The 24368-nt window shown below is 40.7% G+C and overlaps 1 protein-coding gene across 5 annotated transcripts in view; it reads right to left on the minus strand.

Annotated features, from left to right (window-relative positions):
- RALGPS2 (Ral GEF with PH domain and SH3 binding motif 2) overlaps positions 1 to 24368 on the minus strand; it is a 342255-nt gene that overhangs the window by 55556 nt on the left and 262331 nt on the right. For all 5 annotated transcript variants that reach the window (XM_077453154.1, XM_077453152.1, XM_077453150.1 and 2 more), the window contains 2 exons: positions 2226 to 2293; positions 1 to 35 (listed from right to left, as the gene is read on the minus strand). The exon at positions 1 to 35 is cut by the window's left edge and continues 101 nt beyond it. In XM_077453154.1, coding sequence (XP_077309280.1) covers positions 1 to 35; positions 2226 to 2293 — 103 coding nt within the window. The remainder of the gene's footprint in view (positions 36 to 2225; positions 2294 to 24368) is intronic.

The raw sequence follows: 24368 nt of genomic DNA on the forward strand, positions 1-24368 counted from the left end.
TCGAGAACTTTGAGGTGAAGCTCCTGTTTCAGAACCTGCAAGTCAAAGTTACATTTAGAATGAAGGTAGTAAAACTATTTTAGAAAGAAATTTTTAATGATAATGTAATTTAACATTCTAACATAAGAAGCCATTTTGCATACAAAACACAAGCTTAAGCAATATATTTATTCTACTCAGCTATACAGCTACAACATACTGTTACAGAAGTTTGCAGATAACTATTAACCAATCACACCGGTCCCTGCCCCCTTACCCCCCTCGAGTAGCTGTCAATCTAAGGTTGCATTCACACCTGAGCGTAGCGTTTTCAAGCGTTTTTTGCAGCGTTTTTTACCGCGATTCACTGCGTTTTTACCACGTTTTTTACCACGTTTTTGTGCAGGGCAAAAGGTCACCAATGTTAAAAGAAGAAAAACGCCCAAATCTGCTCAATTCGAGCGACAAAAAAGGGTCCGGAACTTGTTTTGAGCTTCAGGCGTTCGGCTTCAGGCGACATGTAGTGGAGATGTGAACCATCTCCATTGAGAATAGTAGAATTTTTCCCCTCTAGCGTTTTGTAGCTTCAGGCTTCAAGCTACAAAACGCTCAGGTGTGAATGGGGTCTAAGACTGGCCAAAGACTGCTCAAACTTTATCCAATTCCAGCTGTATATGCCAAAATTTGAGCCATGGGAGGCCCTGCAAGTATCACTCAGCTCAACAAAGGCTAATAATAAAAAAATAAAAATAGCTGAGCTGGGTGGAAATGATTAGCTGAATAGAGACTGCATCCTACCAGATGCAGTCACTCTTCTGCAGCGAATGCAGGTGTATGGCTAGCCTAATGCCCGAACACAACAGCCATATAGAGACATACAGAATCCAGTTTACCTGTCAGTGTATTAATCATGGTGCAAATGCAAACTCCTAGCAGATTTAGTTAGGGAGAATTGAATTTGGACTGCAGATTAGCTCATAATTCATATAATTGTGTGGTGGAATCCAATGAGCTGTACCTGTTTATTTTTCTCCATTCAGGATAGACATGTATTTTTGCATACACATGAATTTTGTAAAAATACTAGGAAAATATTTATTAGAATTGGGCTCAGTACAGACACTTACAAATCCTATGAATAAGAGAATTTTACAAAGCCAGTGATAAATGGGTGACTATTGCTCTATGGTGCGATTATCCAAGGAGGAGCATTTTGTGGAGTTCAAGGTTTGTTGAGGAGGATGAGAGACCAACTGGATTATTATAAGACACTAAAAAGGGAACTATAATATTCTTCAATACCACAATTACTATACAACAATGATATACTATAATCCTTTGTGTCATGCCACATTAATGTCTGGTTGCAATACACATTGGCCTGTCCCACAAAAAAGCTTCTTCAGTTATCAGCGGTCTATGCTGACCACAATTATAAATGGGCATTAGGCTCGGTACACACTAGCTGTCTTTAAAGTTGGATTTTCAGTCCAACTTTGATATGACTTGGAGGTGACTTTGATCAACACCTTTACACACTCTGGCATTGAGGCAGTGTCAAAGTTGGGTCAAAGTAGTGCAGGAACCTTTTCTGAAGTCACAGCGACTTCAGAAGCATCAACTAGACTCTCGGAGATGCATGCCATTTCACATGTCCTGCGACTTTGGGTCTCAAGTCGGATCATAAATCACAGGACTGGGAACCGAGCCTTTAAGGGGTTGTAAACCCTCATGGATTTTCTCCTTAATGCATTCTAAAACCTTCTGTAGTGCTGCAGCCCCCCCCCCCCCCCCTCCCGGTTTTACTTATCCGAACGCTGTCATCCTCTGTCCGGAAACGAGCACACCATCTCTAGCTGGTGTCTCGTGTATTTGATATACTGATAGCAGTGCAGCCATTGGCTCCCGCTGCTGTCAATCAAATCCAATAACGGGGGCAGGGCTGAGTCATGCATTGTGTGAGTGGACAGGCGCCCGCACAGGTGTCCACCAAGGTGAGAGCTTCTCCAAAGTGGACATTCAATGTGGGGAGGAGCCACCAGAGCCACTGAGGGACCCCAGAAGAGGACGACTGGGGTCACACTGTGCAAATTGAATTGCACAGTGGAGGCAAGTATGACATGTTTGTTATTTTAAAAAAAAATCAAAAAAAAAAATCAAGGGTTTACAAGCCCTTTAAAACACAAAGAATTATGGCAACATTATGGCAATATATATTTATATTAAGTAGGAATATCTTGTATTACCAACTAGATCCTCACGAGATGCTGTAGTGCGTGGAGTGCTGCTCCCAGGCTCAATTTTCAAGGATAATCTATAGAAGTGAGAACATAACACATACTGTCTTGAAAGAAAGATCACATTCATCAGCACATAATATAGTAACCGAGCGCTTCTGAAAATGACTTGTTTCCAGCCCTGGAAATGTAAACTGTAAGTGAGTCAATGTGACCAAATCACATTTATCAACACGCTAAATGGCTGAGGCAGTTAAGGAATCAGAGAAAAGGGTAGCAACAGTCTGGATTCTATTAAACATAGGATTTCTAAAGACCCAGCTGGACAGCAGTTTATAAAGGACAAAAATACAGCTTTTGTTCTGTGTTGAAAGAAAACAGACAATTTGTGGAAAAACAATTTCAAGTGCTGCAGCAAATATGAAAATGAATGAAACACATGTAACACATTATGCTTTATGTAAAGATACTTGTTGTACATTCATGTACACACACACACACAAATATGCCACCTAAGGTACAAGAATACTGTCTGCTTCTTGTATCAGGTTTTAATTTACAAAGCAACTACACTGGTTTCAAGTAAAAATCAATAATGAACCAATTTTATTTTAAAATTCTTTATTTCCAAAGACAAGAATGGCATTGCATCATCTCTCAGTAAATGGTCACAGTACTTGGTAATTGAATAAGGGCTAGTTTACACTGAAGTTGCTCTCTGAAGAGCGATCTGCAATCAGATTGCTTTTTACAGAGTATCTGAAAGGTGGTGAGAAGGCTTTAACCCCTAAACCCTGCACTAGCGCGTTGCAACCATTCAGTTAATTGGGTTGTGTTCAGCAGGTGGTACTGATCATTGAGTGCAATATGCGTAGATACATTTTACCTCCCCGTGACGCAAAGCATCATGGTTGCAGCATAAGTACACATCCTTCTGCTAACAAAGACAACAGGTTATATACACAGCAAGGCGCGATTCATGCAAAATAGTCTAATGAAGCCATTTTACAAACAGTGTACGTTTTATGCAATTAATTGCAGACCGATTAGGAAAATCTTTCACAATGCCTCTGACCGGGGCTGCTGTCTCATCATTACATGATTCTCTGAGAACAAGCTGCAGTGAGGGCACCAATTAGCTGCCTTTACCTGAGCAGCCAGTCTGTTTTTGCCTGCACACATATACCGCCCCCAGCCATGGCTCTGCGCTGGAACTGGAGCCTGAGTAAACGCAAACAAGGACTTTGTATTTATTCAGAATAGACACCAGTGGGGAAGGGGGAATTACTAAAGAATATTTATATCTTCATTAAAGCAGACCATTACAGCCCCTTCCCCCCAACAGTAATACATGGTGCATGCACCAGTTGATGTGTATTCCAAACAACCTGCAAGTTATCTTTTTAGTTAAAAATTCAATTATTCGCAATTTATTGTATTGCACTTTCTGGTCTTTTTAGGCACTGGGGATGTAGCCAGGGCCACAGAGCTGCCCCCCGGGAATGCTACGTAACCATTATACTTCAGGGAGACCTCATCTGCAAACTGCAGGATCACCAGATTTCAGGGACAAATAATTAAAATAAATATAAAAATAAATAAAACATTTTCTGAGTATAGCGCTGAGGGCACTGATGCAGGAGATACAGAAGTGAAGGGAGAGAGCATTGCTGCCTTGAAGAACTCTTTAAAAAAAACAAAAGGTATCTGTCACAATAATAGCCTGCATTTAAACACTAAAAATTTGTTTGGTTGCCATTTGCAAATGTTTTCAAGGCGGCTTTATTTTATTTTTTACGATCGAGGAAGATCTGGTGGAAAGCCAGGTGCAGACTTACTGATAACATTTTGAAAAAAATCAACAGTTATGATGTGTCCGCTGAGGGGGTTTTGGAGCAAAATGTTTACATTTGATTAGAACACCTTTAAACATTCTCCCAGATAATGTGGGAATCACAAAATGGCTTAGAAAAAAAAACTGGTTGTAAAGTAGAATATCCACTGGAGGAAGAGAAATCAACTTGGCACAAATACTCCCTACAATCAATAGTTAAAAAAACAAAAACAAAAAACAACAACATTTTAAGCTAAAAAAAACACTGACAACTGCAACATCAGTTTAACGAGTTATAATTACTTTGCTGTATACAAAGAAGAAAAGGGCAGACTACATGGGAGATTTCCAGCTGCCATAGGTGTGCAACTAAAATCTTCCCCATCTAGAAATGTGTGCCATGACACTGCACAGCCTATCCTTGCAGCGTTGTGGGCAGGCATTGCACCATAGTAAACTGGGCTCCACTTACAGGTACAGAAAGAGAAATGGGATTTTCACGGTGCTTGCAAGGACTCAAAGATAATTTTTTAAAATCAATATAGTATTTATTAACAAAGACAAATTTATTGGAGTACATCAAAATTATATGGACAATTACAAAAACTTATTAAAAACAATGGGGTCCAAGAAACCTATGACGGACATGGTCTATGCACACTAACCCGACATGTTTCGCCGGTGGCTTCCTCAGGGGATGTGCAAGCTATTAATAAATATATCAAACAGAAAAAGAGAAAAATACATTACAAATATAGCCAAAAAATACAGTAAATGGTAATGCACACAGGGATCTTATTATCTGATCGAACATTGAAGAGCCAGCTTTAAAAATGAGTGCTTACCCTCAACCGAAATCCCAGCGGTAAGGGGACCCCGATTACCATTTACTGTATTTTTTGGCTATATTTGTACTGTATTTTTCTCTTTTTCCGTTTGATATATTTATTAATAGCTTGCACATCCCCTGAGAAAGCCACCAGTGAAACATGTCGGGATAGTGTGCATAGACCATCTCCGTCATAGGTTTCTTGGAGCTTATTGTTTTTAATACGTTTTTGTAATTGTCCATATAATTTTTATGTACTCCAATAAATTTGTCTTTGTTAATAAATACTATACTGATTTTAAAAATTATCTTTGAGTCCTTGCAAGCACCGTGAAAATCCCATTTCTCTTTCTGTACCTTTAAGTGTTTCTTCTAAATTGGGATGTGGTGCTAAAGTCTCTGTGGGTGTTCCCTGGTAATTGGACCAACCACAATCTTGGGCTCCACTTACATTTTCCAAATATAATTTGCAGACTGGTCCCACATCAGCCAATTCATGGTTTTAATAATTATAAAAACTGGGCGTAAATGAGGCTAACAAATGGAGATAGGAGCGTCACTGTCATCTGGTACGAACATAACACCAAGTATTGTTTTGAATGGCCTTTTAAGCAGCAGTTCCTTATGTATACAATCGAACATATTTCAGTACTTTCAGTAACTCAACGACTCTGGAAATGATCTGCATTGCACGTGTTACTGCAGACAAAAAACTGAAAGATGTCTTAGTGTAACACCAGGCGATGAGATACTTGGTTGACTGATTACATTCCACACACACATTTTCAAACAAGCTAGAAAATCTTGTAGTTTTTCGTGTTTTTACCTGTGCCCACAGTAAAGACTATTTGCATATTTAAGTTAAGTTAAGTCTTCAGTATACAACGCTACCTGTACGTCCAATTAAACAGGTCCAGAAGAAATATAGATGTGCACTTCTATATGATAATTATACATAAAATGCAATCTTGTAAATCACCCCCATTTCATCCCCACCAAAGAACATGAAAATATGAATTCAATACATAATCAAAATTAAAATAGTTATTTCTTCACAAAGTGCATATTATTCAATAAAGTATAAAGTGCTTAATGTTTTCAAGATTACTCTTGAAAATGGGTGCTGGGCGAACACTTGCTGAATATGAGTTTATCTGAGGTGCATTTATTTTAATTGAATACAGTTTAGTGCTATGATGGTTTTCCTTTGTTGCCTAACCTTCATGCACTTATCACTAGAATGGTTGATGTTTCAAGGAGATTGTGGAGGACAAAGCTTTCTGGCTTACCAATAAACTTCACGCAAGAATAAATCTGCTTACATTTAAAGTGGAGGGCCACCCTGAAAAGCAAAAAATTTTAAAAATGACAAAAAAATCTAAAAAAAATAAAATGAAAAAAAAATTTTTTTTTTTTACTTACCAGAAATGCCTGTTGCTAGGCACTTTATCCTAATCTTCCTCTTCCTCCTCCGCGGAGATCTTCTGTCTTCGTCGCGGCGTCTTCTGGGTAATGGGTCGCGCTGTGTTCTGGGAACTGTGTGTTCCAGAATACAGCGCGTCCCATTCAGAAAGCGCTGCGGGACTCGCGCATGCGCAGTAGCTGCGGGACTCGCGCATGCGCAGTAGGAAACGGGCAGTGAAGCCGTAAGGCTCCGCTGCCTGTTTCCCTTACAGGGAATGGCGGCGCCGGGACCCGAGAGCCGAGGGATGGCTCGGTCTCGGGCGGCCGACATCGCGGGCGCCCTGGACAGGTAAGTGATTTTATTAAGTCAGCAGCTGCAGTGTTTGCAGCTGCTGACTTTTTTTTTTTTTTTTTAACTGGCCCTCCTCTTTAAGGAGTCAACACTGTCTGGTAAGAGTATCCCCATAAGGGAGAGGAGTGGAGTATATTAAGAAAGGTGAAGGTAACGTGGAAGTAAAAACAAAACAAAAAAAGGATTGTGATCATAGATGTGCAATTTATGAGAGACATTTTGCTTGAATTTGTACTAAGTTTTTGGAATTTGGCACATATTCAGTACACAGCACTTTCATATTTTCAGGTTGTGTTTTGCACTTTATTGGATAATGTACTTTGTGAGAAAAGAAGTTGATTATGTATTAAATTTACATATACCTCGTTGGGTGTTGATAAAAAAAAAAAAAGGGGGGGGGGGGGATTTACACAACTGCACTTTATGATAATGGAATGGATATTTAGCACTTTTTCTGGGGTTAATTAGGAGGAGAGGTTGCACTGTATACACATATAGCTCTTTTTAGAGGTGTATATATATACAGCAACAGTTAGAAACGTAGGCAGACCTCCAGCTATTGCAACACTACAAGTCCCATCATGCCTCTGGGTGTCATTCTTGTGGCTGTCAGAGTGTTGCTATGCCTCATGGGACTTGTTGTTCTCTAACAGCTGGAGGTCCACTAATTGCATATCCCTGGTGTAGAGGATTCTCTTTGGGATGCTTTGGAGCAGGACAAATGTCCTAATTAATATGGTAGAGAAAAAAACAACTTGGAGAGAAAGGAGGCCCGAGGCTTCAAAACCAACTTGTCCCTATGAAGGACGACAGAAAGTCCCTTACACGATACCCCCAATAATTCTATGAGAAAAACCACCTCATCAGTGATGCTTCTGGAGAGCAGACCGGACCAGATAAATATTCCCATAGTGAGACTCTTCAATTAACAGGATGGCTATTTGAGTATCACCCTGAAAAAAAGCTTTACAAAAAGGGGACATGGACCCTGAAATGCATAGGAGTCTGCGACTTCCATTTGATGTTGACAGTACCTGTCGGGTGCATGAGGGAGGAACTAAGACGTCGCCAGCTTTCCTTCATTAATTCAGCTCCAGTCTCACTGACAGCAGCTAAACAGAGCAGCTCCATTGCAATCTTGTCATCTTCTGCACAGTGTTCCCCTCCTGCTCGCCCTGGCTGTTATACAGTAATCTGACATGTAAGTGTTGATCCATCCAGACTGAAGAAAAGAAACGTACACTTTAACAATGTATCATCTCGGATGAAACACCAGTGTCCGGTACAATGCAAAGCAAGTCTTCCAAGTACAATGATAGCTCTTCCAGGTGGTCAATTTCCTAGCTTTAAGCCACATAGTAATGACTGGGTCAGACAGACCCTGAACTCTCAAAACTTGGGCTTCAAGAGCCAAGCCACCAAAACCAGCAACCATGAACATGACTGGCACAGCAGGCCAGGTAGGAAGTGCCTACAGTTTTTCCCAGGACCCAGAGAATGTCCAAGTACCAGTCATTTGGGCCAGTTTGGTGCCACCAAGATGCCCACCTCAATCCAGCAGCCAATGAAGAATTTGTAGCAGAGGAAAATAATATATATATATATATGCGCTGCACCTGATCACACAGGGTGCCCTTGGATCCCTGATCCTAGCAAAAAACCCATTGATCTTGTTGAAGTGGGATGCTAATAAATTACAGGTCTTGTGACGGAACAGAGTGGAGGACTTGGCTTTAGAAATGATCTGGAAGAGACAAAAAAAATCTTCTGAATACTGGAAAGCAGTCAAATTTGCCACAGGCACCTTAGATTTCTTTTTACTAGAGAGTTCTCGTGACTTCCTTAGCAAAGGGGTCAAATGAATCTCCAAAGATTCAAACAGAATGCTTTTCAGACATTTTTTTTTTTTTAGACGGTTTCTGCAGTCCAATTCTGCAGCCAGAGAATGCTGTGCATCTGAAAAGACATAAGAGTCAGGCAAGAATTTTGGTGTAGGGAGTCCTATGATGCAAGGCTACTGAGAGGAGTTACAATCTTTGTAGCATTGATGGATCCATCAGGATTGATCAAGAGTTGTATGGCATACGTTAGATCCAGGCTGCTAGGGTGTGGGAATGGCCATAGAAACCATCATCAGTTGAATGGCTGAGCTTGAAAAACCAGGAGAGGGTTTAAGGAGGGCCTCAAACAGTCCAGATCATCATGGTTTACTTTTGCTTGGAAAAGATTGAGGAGGGTGACCGCCTACCTTCCTGGAAGCGGTGGTTTGGTGGGTGAACCCCACAAAGGAAAGGGACTCCCTGCATTATCCTCTTTGGGAGGGCATCCCACCTTCTCCGTGGAGGGGGTTTTAAGGATTTAGTGGGGGGGGGGGTTAGTCAGCCTGCCAGTGCTCCGACCATACACTGCATCAAATTGCTCTGCATGGCCATCATCCCAGAAGGAAGCCTCTTCTAAAGACGATGCACAAGAAAACTTGCAAACCATTTGCTGACTAAGGACATGGATTACTGGAACCATGTCCTGTGGTCTGATGAGACCAAGATAAATGTATTTGGTTCAGATGGTGTCAAGCATGTGTGGCGGCAACCAGATGAGGAGTACAAAGACAAGTGTGTCTTGCCTACAGTCAAGCATGGTGGTGGGAGTGTCATAGTCTGGGGCTGCTTAAGTGCTGCCGACACTGGGGAGCTACAGTTCACTGAGAGAACCATGAATGCCAATATGTACTGTGACATACTGAAGCAGAGGATGATCCCCCTCCCTTCGGAAATTGGGCCACAGGGCAGTATTCCACTTGATAACGACCTCAAACACACCTTCAAGACGATCACTGCCTTGCTAAAGAAGATGAGGGTAAAGTTGATGGATTGGCCAAGCATGTCTCCAGACCTAAACCCTATTAAACCTCTGTGGGACATCCTCAAATGGAAGGTGGAGGAGTGCAAGGTCTCCAACATCCATCAGCTATGTGATGTTGTCATGGAGGAGTGAATGAGGACTCCAGTGGCAACCTGTGAAGCTCTGGTGAACTCCATGCCCAAGAGAGTTAAGGCAGTGCTGGAAAATAATGGTGGCCGCACAAAATATTGACACTTTGGGCCCAAATTGGACATTTTCACTTAGGTGTGCACTCACTTTTGTTGCCAGCTGTTTAGACATTAATGGCTGTGTGTTGAGTTATTTTGAGGGGACAGCTGACACTGTTTAACAAGCTGTACACTCACTAACTTACATTGTAGCAAAGTGTAATTTCTTCAGTGTTGTCGCATGAAAATATATAATAAAATATTTACAAAAATGTGAGGGGTGTACTCACTTTTGTGAGATACTGTAATTCATTTCCCATATTCTGAGCTGCAGGAGCCAATGAAATAGTGTTGTGTGGATTAAATACATGTGCACATGGCATGGTATTTACATCAGCAACTATGGAAGAATGAAGCTGTACAGAATTTCACGGCTACAGAACAAGCAGTTTCAGAAAAAAAAAAGAGTAACATACACTACTGTTACTGTATGAAGCTTGTAACTGTAGACTCCAATGAAAAGTATAAATTACATGATTTTTTTAAAGTTTTATTTATTGCTTTTTAACATAACAAGTATACACAAGACCCAGTGGGCCACACACAAAAATAAACTATTTACATTTCTTCAGTATTGGCTCTCTCCTCCTCCTTCCAGACCCTTGCTCAAGTCAATGGTACGTCTAGAAATGTCAAGTAGTTCTATTAGGTGCCACTCAATCTGCCACCGTAGTTTCACTATTCATCCAACTGCTCCACGCTATCAAATTTCTGTTGTATGCCCCTGCTAATGTATGTAGCCTTGTATAGAGGTGCAATCCTTTTTACCACACCCTTCCACGCTGATACAGATGGAGGATTAGGCTTTTTCCATGATAACACTCATTTTTCTAGTGTAATAGATTAGGATCGTCAGCAAAGTACGAGTTACTCTTTGGGGCTAGATTGTCTACCAGTCCCAAAAGGCACACCTCTATCGTAGGCTGTATAAGAATAGCGGTTACTTCTGCTATACATTCTGTGACCCCCTTCCAATATACTTGGATGTTCGAGCAAATCCAAAAGAAGCATTAAATCAGCAGTGAGGGAACTGCAACACCAGCAACCAGGTGACTGTGTAGGGAACATCTTAGCCAATCTAGCTGGAGTAAGATATATACGATGCAGGAATTTGAATTGAATGAGTTGGTCCCTAGCAGAGACCAATCTATTAAAATGAATGTCCCATACATCATCCCAGTCACACTTACACTTTGCAAGCAGATCGTCTCCCTCACCGAACTGTTTATATATTGTAGACAAGGCCTTGTCCAAAGTGTTCTCCCACAGTAAAGACTCCAAATCACTCATTTTCAGGGTAATACCAAGATCTCCAAATTGGGCATTGTATGGATGTCTGAGCTCAAGATAATGGAACGAGTGAGTTTTGGGAAGATTAAACCATCATGGACAAACCGGACAGGTCAATTACATCAGATTAATTCTCAATATATTTACATCTATTATTTCTAACTACAATGACATGCTTCATTTAAAGTCCCATTTCTGTTCTCCAAATTTTTTTTGTTATATAACCAGGGATGGAAGCATGCCATTGTTATTTTTTTGGTAAAGAGTGGTCACACCCCCTTATTTTCACTATCTATCTATATCTATATATCTATCTATCCATCTATCTCTACCTATCTATCTCTATCTATCTATCTATCTCTATATATATATATGAAAGACAACCGCTTTCTAGTGACCTATTGTACCAAACTATAATGACTCATGACGCTTTGAGTTTTTTTTAATCCTACTTTCTAATCTATCCAGTGTTATGTGTCTGTCAATTTATTATTTCATACACGTTCCCTCCAGCCATGGAGATTTATCTCTGATCTCTTAGGGTTATTCTCTTTGACTATTATATCAATACCAACTCAACACATATTCCACCGTCAGTCCAGCACTTATGCTGTGTGACCGGATACTTATCGGTCTCACTTCTGGGGTTGCAATGCGTTTTCCCTGCCATCACTCGCAATCCCCTAATGGAGGTGGGGGCAGAGTTTGGCCTCAGTGCATCGGTGTCACGTTTAAAACAGGCCCCGCAAGCGGTGCCACAATGACACCGTTCGGGGAGGTGGGCGGGCAAATCCGTTGTTCCTCTCACCTCCCATTTGCTGCATAGATGTCGATGCATGACGCAGGCAGGGATCCGCCCAGGATTGAGGGTATTACAGCTCAGATCGAGTAGCAGCTCATTCCTCTATGATGCTTTATTGAGAAAGGATCACCTCCAGTAATTTCCATTCACCACCTGGGTAATTGCTTTACTCCCCTTTTTTACCCATTTGTCACACACTTATTTATCAGTCCAATTTGCACACCTTCCTATCTGTGTGCATTTCCTTCCCAAATAAACACTGTAATCACATACACTTTTCCCTACATTTTTATCTCATACTCACCTTTTCCCCCTGTCCGAAACTTACATCCCTACCCCCCCCCCTTTTTTTTCTCTCTCATATTTTCTCCCCTATTTTTTCTTTTTATATTTAACAGGTTTTTTTTTTTCTAGACCTTGGCCATTCATACACACCCCGGATAGAGGATGAGAATGTCTGGTTTGGTCTGTGACTGGCGATTCCCCTGGCCCTCTCTCCAAATTCTTGGGTGGGGGGTTGATGTTGCCCTGCCTCAACCCCGGGTGAGACAGTTTGTTCCAGACCACAATCCTAGTGCAGCAGCTGCACCCATATGCATGGGACCAATTTGTGAGTAAGGCTTCAAACAAGTAGCTTTTCCAAAAATCTTTATTCTGCAGGTGTGAATGTTTATTAATATTCTTTCCTTTCACTGGTTTTGTAGTAAAATACTTGCATCCCAACCCTGATGACTGGCAAGAAGCCAAGAAATGCGTCAGCTTAACTAAGGGTGCCAAGCTAAGCTTATTCTTATCTTGAAATCAATTTTACTACTCTGACTGTATTTTCTACTATGTGAATTAAGTAACTCTTGATTGTCATTTTAGATGTGTGTATTTACCTATATAATATTATGATTAGGAATACAATTATTAGGTCTTTTATGATATTTATTTAAATTATGTATGTGTTAATCATGGACAAACTGGACGGGTCAATGACATCAGATTAATTCTAAATTAATATTTACACATTTATTATTTCTACCTACAATGACATGCTTCATTTAAAATGCCATTTCTGTTCTCCAAAATTTTTTTAAGATTAAACTTAGTTTTCAGGGCGTCAAACTGTGGAGGTTTCCTACCACCCACTATGTCTTTCAGCGTCTTGATACCAAATTTAGTCCAGATGATAGGATCAGGGTACTCGATAAAGTGTGTTCATTTGGGATTCTTCCAAAGTGGTGTATGCACCTTCTGGATGTTATGTACTATTTATATGTACTTGCGATACCTGGTGTTTATGTGTGACCCTTTTTTTACATACTTATGTTCTGCAGTGCTTTCATCCCTAGTGGATACTGTTCATCGCGCCTGCTTTGCTGTGATTGCCCTTTTCTTTATTTCCCTGGGAGTTGCGATTCGCATCGGGTGCTGCCTCTTGATGCCCTTGTGTTTGACGGTGTCATGGAGACGGCCACCTTTGTGCGTATTGATGCCACGCATATGCCGCATCAGTGACGTCCATGGTTGGCGTCGTCTGATCTTGCAGGTGTTTTCCATCGGGCTGATGTACTGGCAGGAGTAGGTTTGGTGCCATCGGCGGGCAGACGCTTCCCGCCTGTCATCACGCTAGCGTGACATTGGTATTGTCCATCCTATTTGACCGGCCCACCTGGGAGTCCCCACCCACAACTGACCGGATCGCACTGCTCACTTAATTGCACATGCACAACCTATACCCGCTACTACAGTGTAATTATATTTGTCGCGGCTCTATATAATTTTATATTTTCACTCCTTTCACTGTACACTTATATGGATCTCTCATGAAAAATACCTAACAGGCATATCTTTCTTCAGGATGCTCTCATTGTCATTCGTTCATTTTTTTTTTGCTTATCCATACTTTCACAATTCTCACTGGTCCTCCCAAAATTTAACCCCTATTTCTATTTTGTACATTATCCAGTAGGTATATACTTACCTACACCCCACCCTGCATTCCTCTGTCATTCTCTCGCACCCCTTTCCTCCATGTATCCCTATTTTCCTTATGCTTGACAGAGATGGCGGGTGTATCATATACAATACTTTTGATTGTCTTACAGATTTACTTGCCATTATCGGAATAATACTCAATATACTGCTTTTTTTTCCCTGGTTGGGGACGTTTCGGCGTGGGCCTGTTACCTATGGGTGGACTTTAATACCTCAGCTCTCGGGGAGACTTGATGTGGTGACTCTTGCATACCAGGACTATTCGAAGTTCAGTGTTTCAATGGGATGTAAGTTTGTGAACTTGACCATCACTTTGTCCTATATATATATATATATATATATATATATATATATATATATATATATATATATATATATATATATATATATATATATATACACACACACCTTTTGATGAGTCGGTCTACCGACGAAACAAGTCGAGCTTGTGAGGATGTAACCCCTCACATTTCCATCAACATTTTAATGAATTTTACTGTATATTACAAGTCACACTTACGAAATATGTAAAATTTTTCCCGTTATGGCAATCGTGTTTTACACTCTATATGTATGCTATGTACTTTCCAAGATGTCTGTACACATATTGAATATTTATCTGTTATATACAATGTTGCGCAGTCTGACACTTATGTACATTAAAACTATTTTTTACTCTCAAATTTGTGTTTGAACCTGCCTCATCTAAAGTTCCACACTTGTTTATTATTTTCGGAAAGTGGTGTATGAGGGGAAATCTCAGAAGTGCTACCCATCTTGATCACTGCTACCTATGCCCTACTGGTTGTGCGCATGGATATTGTGAGCCTGGCACAATATCTATAGCTGCCTCTAGTGTATTGGCAGTGTCATCCTGAGGTAAAGTAAACCACCTCTGCACGAACACTAGCTGACCACCAAGAAATATCTATGAAAGTCCGGGACCGCCAGTCCCCCTTGTTTCCACGGCAGTTGTAACACCCGGAGTTTAATTCGGGGGGGGGGGGGGGGGGTTCCGCCCCTGCCACAGTAAAGTCCTTATGAGTTGATCTATTATTTTGAATATACATCTTGGTATCCAAACAGGGGAATTCTGAAATATTCATAAAAATAGGAGGTAAAAAATTTTTTTTCACAAAATTCACCCTGCCTATGGAGTGTCAAAGGTAGATTCTGCCATGCCTGTAGTCTGGATTTTAGTTTAGTCAAAAGTGGATCGACATTCAAGGTGATTAAGTCTGATACAGAGTTGGAGATCTGTAACCCAAGATATTTACCCTCTGCAAGCGACAATCTGCCGGAATCTCACATTTGGGGGATGGCGTCCTGAGTGAGGGAATCTGATTTTCTTCAGCTGACTCTCAGACACGAAAAATGAGTGAAGGAATTTAGGATGTCGGTCAAGTTACCCACTGTTCTCCCCTGTACCTCCTCAGAGGCTCACAAGGCCGCAGCTAAGGGTTCGATCAGGATAGAGAAAAGACCCGGGGGGATAAAGGGCATCCTTGGTGAGTGCCCCTATGCATTGGAAAAAATTCTGATAGCATATTTAGCTTTATGGCTGCTGTGGGGCAACGATATAGAAGGTCGATCCACTTCCTGAACCAAGGACTGAAACCAAATACCTCCAGTACCACCCTCATGTAATTCCAGTCTACGGAATCAAAGGCCTTTTCCAGATCTAGAAAGACCAGTATCCCACCGCTGGAAATATCCGGGCCCAACTGTGTGTGGGTGAAAACCCTGCACAGATTAATATTTGTGGCCTTTTTGGGCATAAAACCTGTCTGGTCAGAGGAAATAACATGCTGCAGGACCAACATAAATCTAGTAGCTTACAGTTTGGTCAGTATTTTGAAGTCCATATTTAATAAAAAGATGGGCCTGTTAGCCAATAATACAATATGAGCCTCAAAAGGAGAGAGGGAGGCTTCCCTTCTGAAAACAGTCTGTGTATAATTGCAGTGGTCTGGGTGCCAGGGTCTCTGAGTATTGGTGGTACCACTCAATTGGCAGACCATCGGGTCCAGGAGCTTTACCACTAGGAAATGACACTATTGCGGAAACCACCTTGTCCTCCCTGAACGCGGCATGCAGAAAACTGCTAGATTCCTCGGGCAACTGTAGGGTCCCCAATGTGTCCCTGAGGTCAGTGTCATAAGGATCTATAGGTGTGTACAGAGACATATAGAAGGATACAAACTCCTGTACTATGTTCTCCCTGTTTCTCAACAGTGGAACAGACGGGGTCAGTATGCAGGAAACTACTGTCAGGGACATGTCCCCTGCCATCAGGAAAGCCAAGAGTTTGCCATTTTTATCTCCATTTTCAAAAACACGCGCTGCACCCCTTTGCAGTTGACAAGTAGTCACATACTGATAATGGAGAGATACATTCCTCCTTGCGAACTGCAATTGACCCAACGTGTCGGGAGAAGGTAAATCCGCATATGCCTTAGCGCATTCTTGTTTTTTGTCCTGGAGTTGTTTTTCTACACTATTCTGCTCCGTTCTCAGGGCTTTTGTGGATATGTAACCCCCACCTCCCCTAGTGGTGGCCTTGAAGGCCTCCCATTTAGTGTGTACCATTGCTGATTCTTCGTTAATCTGTCAAAACGTATCAATGTGTGGTTTCAACATCTCTTCCATGGTGGGTTCCTCAACCGATCTAGCAGATGGACGCCAAACCCTCCTTGAACTCTGGGAGCCCAATTGTAAGGTAATCTGAAGTGGTGTTTGATACGATACAGCACCCCTGAAGGTAGGACGCCCCGGCTACCAGAGGCATTAATGTCCCATTGGCAAATGCTAGGTCTATTCTGGAGGATGAAGCATGTACCGAGGACAGATGAGTAGCATCTGTTAGTGGGATGCTTCCACTGCCAAATCTCAGTGAGACACGCAGCTTCCGCCCAATGGAACAAGTCGTGGTTTGGACGTGTCCAACGTATAATTGAGCATATTATTGATATCTCCAGCCACCAATAACTGGAATGGAGCGTGAGGTGCCAATTTCTCCAACACCTCGTACAGGATGTTTCCTGTAAAAGGAGGGGGGATATAAACATTTACCAGAGCTAACCTGCGTGAATAAACTTCAATTATTAACACTAAGTATCTTCCCCCCGGATCTGTAATCACAGTTTCTTTGGAGCAAGCTAAGGACTTGTGCAGTAAAATAGACACACCCCTAGCATAAGACGCACAAATGGCATGTATGGCTCTGTGCATGCAGGGACGTTGCATCGCCAGAATTTTATTACCCAATAAATGAGTTTCCTGTAAGAACATTAAGTGGGGATGTTGGGCCTGCAAAAATTTCAGAGCGCTCTTATATTTAGAATTCAAACCCTTGACATTCCAGGAGATGATTTTAATATTCATAAATTACATGATTACATGTAGTACATGGCTAAAATTGTGATGATTGGAAAAACTTCAACTTGAAAAAACTGGCTTAGTTCACTACAGGTCTGGGCAATTAGCCATGCTGGTCATTATGTTTTCGACTGCAGTAGCTTTTACAGAAAGCCTACACATGTATATAACAAATTTAATACATTTTCTGGAGTAAGTGGCCATTGAACCACATATACTGTAAAGTATTGTTAAAGCCTGAGGGCCCGTTTACACCATTATGCTGCAGTAATGTGCAGCAATGCAAGCTGAGGCATCAAGCATAGTGCAAGCAAGCATTCTTTATGGCACCCCCAAGTAACTACAACAAAAAATCTGTGCTGAGGTGAACAAAAGTAGAACAGGATTATTGTGGCCTATCTGAAATGAAGTGCATTGCCTTGTGTGCTGCATCGTAATGCAGCCCAGTATGAACAGTCCTCAAGGTAAACCTTTCGCAAACCTGGGCAATCCATACTGATATTATAGGAAATCGGCCATTGCTGACCACTCCTAAAAAGTGCCAGTTGTCTGGATTCTTTACCAATTCAAAATCTACCAAAAAGACTCAAAGTACCAAAGACAGAGACACACAAGTATCTAGCATTATCAGAAAGATCTGCAGTGGTAGTGTATGTTTGCCCACATACTGGTGACATTTGTATACTCATATTCATCTTGAAATGTCCATGCTGGACAGGTTAATTTTATTTGTAGAGGAAGGTAAATGGAGCGCCCAATATCCAATTAGAAGCAAAATGGAGGTGAATATGTACTAGTTTTAGTGACAGTAGCAAAAAATAATCAAGGCTTAATCTTTTTTACTACTTCCAATAAAAAGACAACTTATTCCCCTCCATTTTTCTTCTAATTGTATATCAGGCGATCCAATTACCTACCCCTACAAGTATATGTGGGACTGGCCTTGAGGACGTACCCAGGAGGTAGCAGCCCAAACCACTCAAAAGGGGCCACCGCCACCATTCTGTTAAGTTGAGTAGGAATCATTGGGAGTGAACTCCCCCAATCCCTCACCCACTCACAGACCCTTAACTGAGTCAGTCCAGCACGATCTCCAACCTTTAAAAGGATAATTTTAATAGCATTGTTATAGAATCATTTATAGTTAAGGGCAAGGACACCACCACAAATGCAAATGGCATTTTCCATTAGGTTTCCATTATGTTATTTTTTTTTTTTACAAATAGCGAGAACCACCTATCTTGCTAGTCTGATCAGTGAAATCTGTTCACCATATGGAAGTGTAATTGTTTTAGTCAGCGCCTGAATAGGAAGCAAGCTTCCCCCCTACCTGAACCCCACTGTACTGTCTATGTCCATTACTTTCATCCCATTTTTGTTTCATAGAGCCTGTTTGCATTTTTTTCATTTCAAGGCATGTGTTTACAATTGTATAAGAATGACGAATCTCTCCTGTTTTCTGTCATGCAAATTAGAGTTTTAGCAATGCATATACACAATTGATTTCTGACACATAACAGAAACAGAAGTCAGACACTTTCTGTATGGTGTTTTTCTGAAGAAAAACCAACTAGAAGTGGAAATGTGCCATGAGCAGGCACCAAGAAATGCATCAGTTTATGAAAAATTTTACAATTACATTCTGCCAAAACCCCTGCCAGCTTTTTACTGCTATCAGGGGCTTCATTAGACTGATTTGTATCTCATTTTCCTGCTGACAGGAAGTGAGGGGGGACTTTTTTCTGTATCCTTGCTGAAAATTTTCCCTTACTTCCAGTTGAATCTGCCGTCAGCAAGACTGGAAGTTAATATAGCAGAAAACATTCTTGGCAGGATACCAATTCTTTCTCACCCTAACAAAAAGTCAAAAAAGTTTTGAATTTTTAAAATTTAAATGTGCATTAATGCTAGGCATGTCAAGTGCTTGAGCATTAATTCATTTCAATGGCCAGAATAAACTATTATTATAACCAAATTAAAGAGGAAGTAAACCCTGATGAGTTTACTTCCTCTTTCATTCCCTGTAAAGGCAAAGCATAATGGACTACTATGCATCGCATAGTAGTCCATTATGTGTCACTTACCTGACACAGGAGCCAGCGATGTCACCGCTGTCCCCTGTAGTTCCGAGCGTCCATCTTCTTGGTGGGTCTCACTGCTCCAGCGCTGTGATTCACCGGAGCAGCGACGACGTCACTCCCGCGCATGGGAGCCGAGACTCGCGGCATCGCCGCCATCGACGATGTCCCGCTCAGTGCGCCTGCGCGGCGCTGTCTACGGCGCATGCGCCGTAGATTGCGGTGCCCGTCTTCGGGCAAATATCTCCTAAACCGTATAGGTTTAGGAGATATTTCTTGGACCTACAGGTAAGCCTTAATCTAGGCTTACCTGTAGGTCAAAGTGGTTTGTAAGGGTTTACAACCACTTTAATGCCCATATGCTTGACATGCCTAAATGTGTTTACCCACATTTTGCAAGCGTCAAGTGTTTCTTCAGCCAAAAATGCTTCTGCCAAGAGGAAAGGCGTCTAGGAGAACAAACGCCCTGTGTGCGTGAGGCCTTAAGCATATATATGAAAGTGTGAATTACTGTGGAAAAGCACATTAAGCCTCAGTTCACACTAGATGTGGTGCAAATTCACTGCAAATTCTGCACCACTTCAAAAGCACAACCCATTCATGGGAACCGATTGAGGAGTGTAGGTTAACACCCTGAATTTGGTTTGCAAAATGCAGTGCGAGTTGCAGAATCAGATTGCATGGGTGTCAGATTCTGGTGCTGATAAAACGGACCCTGCACAAATTTGGTGCGAATGCGATACGATTTGAGCAACACAAATCCATGGCTCAAATAGCCCCCAGAGACACAGCATGTAATTGGCACAGGAGTGTGCTCTAATTCCTGTGTAAATTACATGTAGTGTCCTGCACCACATCAGTGTGCACCCAGTCTGAGGCTCAACTTCCTAAGCTATAACACATGCATTATCCACACTTCCCATCTTTTTGAAAAGATAGAGGGGGACACCTTTCAAGCACAAATTATGTAGGCAAAGGACACATCCCTGCAACAGCCCCAGTTGAACAAACCATAATATGCAGATATATGATCTAATATGCAGAAATTGATTGGCTAAACCTACAACGTGCATTTTAGACCTCTGGCTTTTTTTTTATATTGGCTTTGAAAAATAACATATATAACAGAGAATAAAAATGTTAGTACAGCATAACACATTTGGTAGTAAAATAGTACATTTTGTATTGAGATGTACACATCAGAATAAAAAGAGGGACAACTGAGGCTGCACAAGGGACAGAACGCTTTGGTCTCAAGAGACAGTCCCCTCAAATGAGGACAGTTAGGAGATATGCATTATCTACAATACCCATTATTGTCTTTTCCCAGCTCCCATTGTTAGGAATCATAATAATCACTATGTCGAATAAAGAGCGTTATAGCATCAAGATTTTACATTATCAGACATTTCTACACGTTCCTTCCTTAAGGAGAAGCATGCTTCTACTGAAAAGATGTTCAACTCTAGACTCAAAGTACCCTAGTTTCCACAAAGAAATTTGGAACCATTAGGACTCTTCCTAGAGCGGGAAGAAGGGCCTCAGTCAGGGAGGTGACCAAGAACCTGATTGTCACTCTGACAGAGCTCCAGCGATTATCTGTGGAGAGAGGAGAACCTGCCAGAAGAACCTGCCAGAAGAACCACCATTTCTGCAGCACTCCACCAATCAAGTCTTTATGGTAAAGTGGCCAGACGGGAGCCACTCCTCACTAAAAGGCACATGACATCCTGCCTGAAGTTTTCCAAAAAGGCACCTGAAGGACAATCAGACCATGAGAAACAATTCTCTGGCCTGATGAAACAGACTGAACTCTTTGGCCTGAATGGCAAGCATCATGTCTCGAAGGAAACCAGGCACCGCTGCTCATCACCCGGCCAATACCATCCTAACAGTGAAGCATGGTGGTGGCAGCCGCATCATGCTGTGATGTTTTTGCAGGAACTGGGAGACTAGTCAGGATCGAGGGAAAGAATGCAGCAATTTACAGAGACAAACTTGAGGAAAACCTGCTCCAGAGTGCTCTGTACCTCACACTGGGGCAAAGGTTCATCTTCCAACAGGACGACTATAAGCACACAGCCATATTAACAAAAGGAGTGGCTACAGGACAACTCTATCAAGGTCCTTGAGTGGCCCAGCCAGAGCCCAGATTTGGATCAGATTGAACATCTCTGGAGAGATTTGAAAATGGCTGTGCACCGACACTCCCCATCCAACCTGATGGAGCTTGAGAGGTCTCGCAAAGAACAGGAGAAACTATCCAAAAATAGGTGTGTCAAGCTTGTAGTATCATACTCAAAAAGACTTGAGGCTGTAATTGGTGCCAATGGTGCTTCAACAAAGTACTGAGCAAAGGTTGTGTATACTTAAAGGATTTGCAAGGATTTCAAAACAAACTTCTTTCACATTGTTATTATGGGTTATTGTTGGTAGAATTTTGAGGGAAATAATGAATTTAATCCATTTTGGAATAAGGCTGTAACATAAAATGTGGAAAAAGCGAAGCACTGTGAATACTTGCAGGATGCACTGTATGTTCCTTGCTAAAGAACACAATTTTTTATCAAGTTATGGATAAAGTTCTGCTATAATTTCTTTCTTCAGCACAACACTATCCACCTTGTTTCTACTTCTTGTTGAAACTTCTGTGTATAAAACACTTCAATGCAGCATTGTTTGTAACATCGCCAAACCTGGTCTGTTTTGTAATGGGCATACTTGTGCTAGTCTACAAATTAAAGCAAAACGCCACGCAAAATACAGTTAAAATGCACATAGGTTCATGGTTTAAACTGTCGAAAGGAATACGTAATTCATTATATATATATATATATATATATTATATATATTTGTTTAAGTACTGATGCCTTTTACAAGTTTACCTAAACATTATGAAAATATTGTATGTTCCTTTTCATCGGAGATACAAACTTTTTTCTAACATGACAGAGGCATCATGGCCCGTGACAAAAAAGATAAAAGGTAAATTAAAAAGACAGTTGGCAAATGACCAGAATCTTACAATAAAGGCGTAGGTGGGGGGGATTATGGGAAATTGGATTAAAAGAATGATTTCATTTAGAGAGGTGTACTGTTCATATTACAATTTCTCCACTTCTGTCTATGCCCTAGTTTAAATAAATCTGGAATGAATTAAGAGTGAAATATTTGTGAGAGCGAGCAATGAAAGTAGCTAAAATGAAAAGCACCACAATTTCAGTGGTGGAGTTCTCTTTTATGTACAGATTCACAAACAAGTACTACAAAATGTCTACTGGTCCATGTGGACCTCTCTGTCATCCACGTTGTAAGTCTCCAGGAGATTTCAAACGTTGATTTGTGGCTTGTGTGAAGAAGGTTCAACAATTATAATTATTTGTGTCTGTTCAAGTAGGTCTATAAAAATCTGAACAAATATGATGATGCGTGCAAACTAAAGTATGCTATTCATTAATTAAACACAATTCTGACTTTGATCAATCAATCCCACAAGGATTCTAAGTCTGGGGATTTTCCCTCCATGTCTAATTAGCATAACACAAAAGTTAGCTATAATATACTATAATATACATTAAAACAGAGTGAACACAATGATGTATATCTTGAGGCAGACGGAACATCTGTATTTAACTGCAGGAAAAATGGTCATTGTTGAAACAAAGCCTGAAAAGTGACATCATTTTGACTGCAATGCAAGACTCCCAAGAAACCAAAAGCAGATATTGAGTGAATTCATACATCATGACAACATTCTTCAGTCTGCTCAAATTAATCATTATTAATGACTGAACACAAAGTCCAAAGAACAGACATTAAACTACTGCAAGTCTACGAAGGGAAAACCTTTACTAAGAAAAAAGGGAATTGCCCAAAAAATAAGTTACGTCCATGGGCCATTACTAGCCAGGTTAGACTGTTTTTCTGATTTGATTTGCATGCAATTCATGCAGATATAAGATAAAGCGGTTAGTGCCTAAACCTCTTTGATTTCCAACTGATAGTTGGGAAAAAATTTGTACGAGAGCCACATCTACTCCAAACAGTGGTCAAGAATCTAGATTTTATTCTGTATAAGCAGGAAGATTTAGCCACAAAAAGCGAAAATGCTAAAAGTGCCTTTACTGCAAAAGTGAGCTGGTAAAGTGAGCTACCAGAAAAAACAACTGAACTACTAATGCTATTCAGATAACATTGCACCTGATGAAGGCTTCATGCACACTGGACATTTTATACACTCTCTAGCTTTCTCCAGACGACAGTGTTTTGGCAAAAAAAAAAATGCCTTATGCTTGCAAAAGTGTGTAATGCGTTTAGTCGCATTTACCTGTCTCAAGCGCGTGAACATTCATTTCATGGGCCAGAATAAACTCTGCTGCTCCTTGATGCACTGGCAGCGAGGGTTTCCCTGCCTCTAAACTCTTTTAAAAGCCACTAAGATTAAAATTCCATGTGTTAGAGCTGCATCATTTTGGATGAAATGAGAATCACGATTTTTTCACTTAGAATAAAGATCAAGATTCTGAAGAACTTTTTATTTTATTTTAACGATCTTCAACCCCTGAACAATAGGTGGCAATAAAATAAGACAATATGCTCCAATCAAATTTAAAGAAATGTAATGAAAAATAATGTAATGTGTAATGAAATAAAAAAAAAATTACCAAAAAGTTATTAGGGTCTTTTTTCGTACTCGTCGATACCAATACCTACCGCAACTTTTTTGTTTACACTTAAAAAGTTATTTTACAAATTCATTTTTTTAAATTATTTTGCGCTTTTTTCAATGTGAAACGTGTAAATATATATTAAAGGTGTAAAAATATTAATGAACAAAGTAAACAAAAAAACGTTTTATTAATAGTTTATATTTAATATAATATTTTTATTTTACAAGGTTTCTTTAAAACTGACTTCATTTACAGACTGAATTTCTTCCCTTTGATTGGTAAATGAACAGAAAGACAAGTTTCTTTTTATCTCTTTCAGCACTGAGCAAGGTTGTTGATAAACATTGCTGACTTTTTTTCGACAGCTGAGAGTAGGGAACTGCACTGCACTTGTTACATGAATCTGATTCATTTAAAATGCTGGATGAAGATCGAGTGGGGGG

Source organism: Lithobates pipiens, unplaced genomic scaffold, assembly GCF_037356315.1.
Source record: "Lithobates pipiens isolate NorthernLeopardFrog02 unplaced genomic scaffold, aLitPip1_a1.2 Scaffold_23, whole genome shotgun sequence".
Lineage (NCBI taxonomy): Eukaryota > Metazoa > Chordata > Amphibia > Anura > Ranidae > Lithobates > Lithobates pipiens.